This window comes from Rhinopithecus bieti, unplaced genomic scaffold (assembly GCF_001698545.2).
Source record: "Rhinopithecus bieti isolate Rb0 unplaced genomic scaffold, ASM169854v2 scaffold_33432, whole genome shotgun sequence".
Classification (NCBI taxonomy): domain Eukaryota; kingdom Metazoa; phylum Chordata; class Mammalia; order Primates; family Cercopithecidae; genus Rhinopithecus; species Rhinopithecus bieti.
In genome coordinates, this window is record NW_016814481.1 from 294,780 (window position 1) to 302,279 (window position 7,500).

Genomic DNA, 7,500 nt, shown 5'->3' on the forward strand with positions numbered 1-7,500 from the left:
CCCACCCCACCCCAACCCTCCATGGCTCCCACCTTCCTCAGGAATAGCCCAAGTCCTCCCCCTGGCTCACAAGGCCCCGCACACTCTGCCTATCCTTTCTTCACTATAACCTCCTCCTCCTGTCCCCCTCCCTGGCCTCTTCATTGTCCCTCACACACCCCAGGGACACACCCACCTCTGTGCTTCCACCTGGAATGCTCTTCCCCAGGTAGCTCCAAGTCTCCTCCCTCGCCCAGGGTTTCTGCTGAAACACCACCCCTCAGAGACACCTTTTCTAAAGTGAGACTCGACACTGGTTGCTTGTGCCCTTGCTATCAAGGTGGCCCCTGCTGGGACGTCAGCCTTTCCACGAGCAGGTTGGCTTTTCCACTCCTCAGCAATGTCCCCAGCAGCTGGCACAGAGCAGCCTGTCTTGGGCGGATTTGTGGAATAAATGAACAAATGGACAAATGAATGAATGAATGAATGAATGAATGAATGAACAAAGGAGCGAATGAACAGATGATGAATGAATGGACAAATGGATGGATGAGCAAATGAACATATGAATTAATTTAACAAATGAATCAGTGAACCAACAAACATTCGCTAATTAATGAACAAATGAATTAATGAATAAATGAACCAAAAAAAGGATGAGTGAATGAATGAATGAACAAACAGCTGAATGAACAAATGAATTAATGAATAAATGAACCAAAAAAAAGATGAGTGAATGAATGAACAGCTGAATGAACAAATGAATTCGTGAATAAATGAACCAAAAAACGGATGAGTGAATGAACAAACAGCTGAATGAACAAATGAATTAATGAATAAATGAACCAAAAAAACGGATGAGTCAATGAATGAATGAACAAACAGCTGAATGAACAAATGAAGAAGCCAACTGCAGCCCCACTGACAGAAAGTCTGTTCTGGGTGCCCGGGTGTGCCCCTTTTGCCCATGGTTCTACACAGCACACAGTGGGTGCTCAGTGAATTTTTGTCAAATGACACCATTGGGTGGAAAGAAGCAGGCAGAGGTGACAGGGCTGTCCTGGGGCACAGCCACAGCCTTCTGACTCCTGCCCACCGCTTCCAGGTTCCGGATGAAATGCCACCTCTGTGTCAACTACATCGAGATGCAGACAGACCCCGCCAACTGCGACTACGTGATCGTGAGTGGCGCCCAGCGCAAGGAGGAACGCTGGGACATGGCAGACAATGAGCAGGTGCTAACTACAGGTGAGCGCCACCCACTTACCTGCCTGGGGTCCCTGGGCCAGAGTCTGCGCTGGGGTCCCCAAAGCCCAGCCAAGCTCTGGTCGTTGCAGAGCATGAGAAGAAGCAGAAGCTGGAGACGGACGCCATGTTCCGGCTGGAGCATGGCGAGGCTGACCGGAGCACGCTCAAGAAGGCACTGCCCACCCTGAGCCACATCCAGGAGTCCCAGAGCGCCTGGAAGGACGACTTCGCCCTCAACAGCATGCTGCGGAGAAGGTTCCGGGTGAGGGGGGCTCCAGCCCAGGGTCAGAGAGGATGCTTGGTGGACCAAGGCCCAGGTCCAGCCCTCCCTGCACCACATCTTAGCTGTGAGCAGGCCACTGGACCCTCTGAGCCTCAGTTTCCCAGTCTGCTACATGGTGATCATGCCCTGTCTTTTTTGTTTGTTTGAGACGGAGTCTCGCTCTGTCACCCAGGCTGGAGTGCAGTGGCGCGATCTCAGCTCACTGCAAACTCCTCCTCCCGGGTTCACGCCATTCTGCCTCAGCCTCCTGAGTAGCTGGGACTACAGGCGCCCGCCACCACGCCCGGCTAATTTTTTGTATTATTAGTAGAGACAGGGTTTCACTATGGTCTCGATCTCCTGACCTTTTGATCCATCCGCCTCGGCCTCCCAAAGTGCAGAGATTATAGGCATGAGTCGCCACGCCGGGCCTCTTTTTTTGAGACCCAGTTTCGCTCTTACTGTCCAGGCTGGAGTGCAATGACGCGATCTCGGCTCACCGCAACCTCTGCCTCCCGGGTTCAGGTGATTCTCCTGCCTCAGCCTCCTGAGTAGCTGGGATTATAGGCATGTGCCATCACGCCCGGCTAGTATTTTTAGTAGAGATGGGGTTTCTCCATGTTGGTCAGGCAGGTCTCAAACTCCCAACCTCAGGTGATCTGCCCACCTCGGCCTCCCAAAATGCTGGGATTACAGGCGTGAGCCACCGCATCCAGCCAATTTGTTTATTTTTAGTAGAGATGGGGTTTTACCATGTTGGCCAGGCTGGTCTCGAACTCCCAACCTCAAGTGATCCACCGTGGCCTGCCAAAGTGCTGGGATTACAGGCGTGAGCCACTAAGACCAGCCAAAATAAATAATAGAATTTTATTGCTCATGGTTCTGGAGCCTGTGAAGTCCAGGATCAAGGCGCTGGCAGATCCAGTGTCTGGTGAGGGCCCATTTCTCATAGGCGGTGGCTTCTAGCTGTGTCCTCATGTGGCAGAAGAGACAAACAAGCTCCCTCAGACCTCCTTTTATAAATCCAATAATCTCATTGGTGAGGACACAGCCCTCCTGACTTAATTACCTCCCCAAATGCCTCACGTCTTTTAACACTGTCATGTTGGGGATTAAGCTTCAACATCAAAATTTGGGGGACACAGACATTCAGACCATAGCTCACCCCTACCTCACCATGCCATGGGAGATGCCTACCTGGTTGCTTCCTTTTTTTTTTTTTTAATTTCTTTTGTGTGTGTGTGTGTGACTGGGTCTCGCCGTTGCCCAGGCTGGAGTGCAGTGGCAATCATGTCTCACCGCAGCCTCAACTTCTCAGGTTCAAGCAATCCTCCCCACTAAGGCTCCCAAGTAGCTGGGACCCACAGGCACGAGCCATCACACCTGGCTAATGTTGGAATTTTTGTTTTTGCTTAGACTGAGTCTCGCTCTGTCACCCATGCTGGAGTGCAGTGGCATGATCCCGGCTCACTGCAGCCTCCACCCTGGGTTCAAGCAATTCTCCTGCCTCATCCTCCCAAGTAGCTGGGATTACAGGTGCCCACCACCATGCCTGGCTAATATTTGTATTTTTAGTAGAGACTGAGTTTCACCATGTTGGCCAGGCTGGTCTCGAACTCCTGGCCTCATGTGATCCACTTGCCTCAACCTCCCAAAGTGCTGGGGTTACAGGCGTGAGCCACTGCACCCGACCTGGCCACCACATTTTAAATGGAACCTCCCAGCCCATCCCCTACCCACCTATCCTGCATTTTTTTTTTTCTCCTTATCACTGTCTCACCACTAGAGGCCAGCTCCACGAGGGCAAGGGTTTTTCCCTGCCTGCTGCTGCATCCCCAATGTCTAGAACAAAGCCTAGCACAAGGTGGGTATCCCAGAAATATTTGTGGGATGAGGCTGTACGTGGTGGCTCACACCTGTTATCCCAGTGTTTTGGGAGGCTCAGGTGGGAGGATTGTTTGAGGCCATGAGTTGGAGACCAGCCTGGGCAACATAGTGAGACCCCATCTCTACAAAAAAAAATTTTTATTGTTTTTTGAGACTGTCTCCCTCTTGCGCCCAGGCTGGAGTGCAGTGACACGATCTCAGCCCACCGCAACCTCCACCTCCCAGATTGAAGTGATTCTCATGCCTCAGCCTCCTGAGTAGCTGGGACCACAGGCACATGCCACCACGCCTGGCTAATTTTTGTATTTTTAATAGGGACAGGGTTTCGCCATGACGTCCAGGCTGGTCTCAAACTACTGGCCTCAAGGGATCCACCCGCCTTGGCCTCCCAAAGTGCTGGGATTACAGACATGAGCTACCAGGCCCAGCCTCTACAAAAATACATTTTTTAAGTAGCTGGGCGTGGTGGTGCACACCTGTAGTACTGGATACTTGGGAGGCTGAGATGAGAGAATCACTTGAGCCCAGGAGTTGGAGGCTGCAGTGAGCTATGATTGTGCCACTGCGCTCCAGCCTGGGTGACAGAATGAGACTTTCTCAAAAAAGAAGAGTAAATTGAGACCCGGAGAGTTGGAGCAGTGCCCCTAGCACACAGAAGAGACAGGGCTTTGACACACACCCCCCGTCTCTGGTGTTCTTGGCCCTCGACACAGGAAAAGAAAAAAGCCATCCAGGAGGAGGAGGAGAAAGATCAGGCCTTGCAGGCCAAGGCGAGCCTGACCATCCCACTGGTGCCCGAGACGGAAGATGACCGCAGGCTGGCGGCCCTGCTGAAGTTCCACACCCTGGACTGTGCGTAAAAAGCCAGGGGGAAAAGGGGTCAGGGAGGCTCAGAGTTGCTTGGAGATGGGGGGGTCCTCAGCCTTGAGTGGACTCTAGTCTACTGTAGGGCAGTTCTGGACCCCCTCCTCTGCCACCCCTGAAATGTCCTCTCCTCTCCTCCAGCCTACGAGGACAAGCAGAAACTGAAGCGAACCGAGATCATCAGCCGCTCCTGGTTCCCCTCCGCCCCCGGATCCGCCTCCAGCAGCAAGGTCAGCGGCGTCCTGAAGAAGCTGGCCCAGAGCCGCAGAACCGCGCTTGCCACCTCCCCCATCACCGTGGGGGACCTGGGCATCGTGCGGCGGAGGTCTCGGGATGTCCCGGAGAGCCCCCGGTATGCGGCTGACACCCGCAAGTCTGGGGAACCGCGGGTACCAGAGGAGGCTGCCCAGGACCGGACCACGGCCCCCAGAGACTGTCCTCCAGAAACAGCTGAGACCCCCAAGTGCAGCAGGCCGAGGGGGCAGGAAGGGAGCCATCAGGACAAGCCCCTGTCGCTAGCAGGCTCCTCCCAGGAGGTAGCTGACCCCGCAGACACGCAGCACCCCTGCAGCCTCGGCTCCTCCCTCGTGGCGGACTACTCTGACTCGGAGAGTGAGTGAGCAGTCCCCATCCTGAGGACTGGCCCCGCTCCAGAGGCCCGGACACACCTAGGAGGCCCCTCACAGACTGCAGACTGCCGGTCGCCCACCAGCCCTGGGAGAGCTCAGATGCCGCACCCTCCCCAGACCTCGCCTTCCTGCAACTGTGAAGTTATTTATTTGGTCTTGGTGAGGGTGTTTGTGCCTTGTGAGACTCCGTACATTAAAGACCTGTCTCCTCTTCCCTGTCTTGGGTTGTTAGCTGGGCCCTGGGGCTTCCCCCCACAAGCCCCAAGTTGACCAAGCTTGACAGGCCTCTCATCAGCAAATTCTGGTTTAGGGTCATAGCTGTGACCATGTACGTGGTCCCTTCCCAGAGTGGCAAGAGTCTCAAGGTGGTGGTTCAGGTTGGCCAGGAATCAGGACAGACTTCCTGGAGGAGGTGGCATGGGCCAAGTGTGAAGGGTGAAAAGGGGGCCAGGAACCACACACACAAGGCCAGGGACAAGGTGCACGGGGTACCCAGGATCTGTGCCACATGCAGCGGGGGCTGGAGCACACAGGTGTGAGCTTTTTATTATCCCCAGCCCGGGGGTGGCCCATGGAAAAGCCTCCCATGCGTGTTGCTTTTGGGGTTTTTTTTGTTTGTTTTGTTTTTGAGACTGAGTCTCGCTCTGTGTCACCCAGGCTGGAGTGCAGTGGCACAATCTCAGCTCACTGCAACCTCTGCCTCCTGGGTTCAAGTGATTCTTCGGCCTCAGCCTCCCAAGTAGCTGGGACTATGGGTGCCCGCCACCACGCCTGGCTAATTTTTTGTATTTTTAGTAGAGATGGCGTTTCACCATGATGGCCAGGCTGGTTTCGAACTCCTGACCTCAAGTGATCCGCCCCACTCGGCCTCCCAAAGTGCTGGGATTCCAGGCGTGAGCCTCAGCGCCCATCCTGCATGTTACTTTTGAATGAAACCGAGCAGAAAATGGCCCAGAAACAGCCGTGCATCCATCAAGGGGCACACGACCCCCCACTGCCTCCCCCTCAACCTTGAAGAAGGAAGATCATTTAACAAATTCTTTCGTTTGAACACTTGATGTTACCTTGCCACTGGGGATACACCCTTAACTCTAGACTGCAGGATGCTAAACACAGGACCTGGTATGCAGTAGGCGTCCCATAAATGCTGCCACTTTTGTGGTTCCGAGGAGGCGGCTCACTCCGTCCGGGTTTGGCGGGAGACATGCAGTGGGTTCGGCCACGTGGACTGCGAGTCCTGGGAACCTGTGGGGGGTCGGGTTGGATGCGCATGCGCATGTCCCTTTTTCCGGGGGAGGCTCCGCCCACGGCCCCGCCCCCTCAAGTGCGCGCTGAACTCCCACTCCCCGTGGGTTGTGCTGGGCTTGGTTGCTGCACCATGACCCTGGAGGCGATCCGCTACTCGCGGGGCTCCCTGCAGATCCTAGACCAGCTGCTGCTGCCCCAGCAGAGCCGCTACGAGGCGGTGGGCTCGGTGCGCCAGGCCTGGGAAGCCATCCGCGCCATGAAGGTGCGGCGGGGCGGCGGGGCGGCGGGGCGGCAGGGCTGGCGGTGGGAATGCGCTCGCGCCTGCAGCCTCCGACCCCCGAATCGCTCCCCGCAGGTGCGGGGCGCCCCGGCCATAGCCCTGGTAGGCTGTCTCAGTCTCGCCGTGGAGCTGCAGGCGGGCGCCGGGGGTCCAGGACTCGCCGCACTCGTGGCCTTCGTACGCGACAAGCTGAGCTTCCTCGTCACCGCCCGGCCCACCGCTGTCAACATGGCCCGCGCCGCCCGCGACCTGGCTGACGCTGCAGCCCGGGAGGCCGAGCGGGAGGGCGCTACGGAGGAGGCAGTCCGGGAGAGGTACGGGGATCTGGTACCACGCACTGTGCTGAGCAGATATCATATTGACTCTTTTTAAGTACAGTGACCCATTATACAGATGGGGAAACTGAGGCACGGCGCCCTTAAGTCCCTTGTCCATTGCCCCAAAGATGGAGCCCGGAGTCTAGCCTGGTCAGCCTGGCCCGGAAACCCAACTCCTTAATCGTGCCTCCCCTGAATACACCCAACCCCTTATCCGCCCTTGGAGGCCCTTTTTGGTGTCACCTTGTCCTCTTGGTTTCTGCTTTTGAGGAACTTTTTTTCCTGTGCTGATCCCCTTCCTGCCATCTTTTTTCCCCCACTTCCCTTCTGCTCCAGCCCCTCCCTGCAATGTCACTTTACCCCACCAAGCTCAATCCTGCCTTACAGCCTTTGCACGTGCCATTGGTGCAGGCCAGGTATCCATAGCGCCCTCCTCCACCATCCTATACGATCCAGCTCGCCCACCTCTCTCTGTTGCGTAATTCCACCGTCCTTTCCTTCATTTTATTATTCATCAACTGGTTCCCTCACCCCAGTGTCAACTCCATAGGGGCAGAGATTTTTTTTGTCGTGTTTACTGCTGAGTCACACTGGAACTGCTCCGTATACATGTGTTTGGATGAATGGAGTGACACTTCGGTGGCCGTGGCGGAAGGGTCCAGGCCCCACAGCAATGAAAGGCTTTGAGCAGGAGGGCTCCAGGACAGCAGCGCTGGGCAGAGAGAAGGGGTTGGCCTGGGCCCCGGGGCCTGGTGGCTGGTGCTGAAAACTCCTTGTCGGCCCCAG

At 55.8% G+C, this 7,500-nt stretch overlaps 2 protein-coding genes across 3 annotated transcripts in view; both read left to right on the top strand.

The window, feature by feature from the left end:
* The first annotated feature begins 1,052 nt into the window (after positions 1 to 1,052).
* YJU2B (YJU2 splicing factor homolog B) lies at positions 1,053 to 5,085 on the top strand. Its single transcript, XM_017851265.1, has 4 exons — positions 1,053 to 1,227; positions 1,317 to 1,489; positions 4,090 to 4,228; positions 4,382 to 5,085. The coding sequence occupies exons 1-4, from the start codon at positions 1,092 to 1,094 to the stop codon at positions 4,858 to 4,860; spliced, it is 927 nt and encodes a 308-aa protein (XP_017706754.1). The 5' UTR covers positions 1,053 to 1,091; the 3' UTR covers positions 4,861 to 5,085.
* Positions 5,086 to 6,156: 1,071 nt separating this feature from the next.
* MRI1 (methylthioribose-1-phosphate isomerase 1) overlaps positions 6,157 to 7,500 on the top strand; it is an 8,961-nt gene continuing 7,617 nt past the window's right edge. Inside the window, exons 1-2 of one of the 2 annotated variants that reach the window (XM_017851267.1) lie at positions 6,157 to 6,379; positions 6,473 to 6,711. In XM_017851267.1, the coding sequence (XP_017706756.1) occupies positions 6,248 to 6,379; positions 6,473 to 6,711 (371 nt within the window). In that variant the 5' untranslated portion in view covers positions 6,157 to 6,247. The remainder of the gene's footprint in view (positions 6,380 to 6,472; positions 6,712 to 7,500) is intronic. The other variant, XM_017851266.1, reaches the window with a different exon arrangement.

Coding starts and splice junctions, on each gene's coding strand:
- YJU2B (XM_017851265.1), top strand. CDS start 1,092: ATGAAATGCCACCTCTGTGTCAACTACATCGAGATGCAGACAGACCCC. Junction 1,490..4,089: donor TGCTGCGGAGAAGGTTCCGG/GTGAGGGGGGCT, acceptor CCCTCGACACAG/GAAAAGAAAAAAGCCATCCA. Junction 4,229..4,381: donor GAAGTTCCACACCCTGGACT/GTGCGTAAAAAG, acceptor CCTCTCCTCCAG/CCTACGAGGACAAGCAGAAA.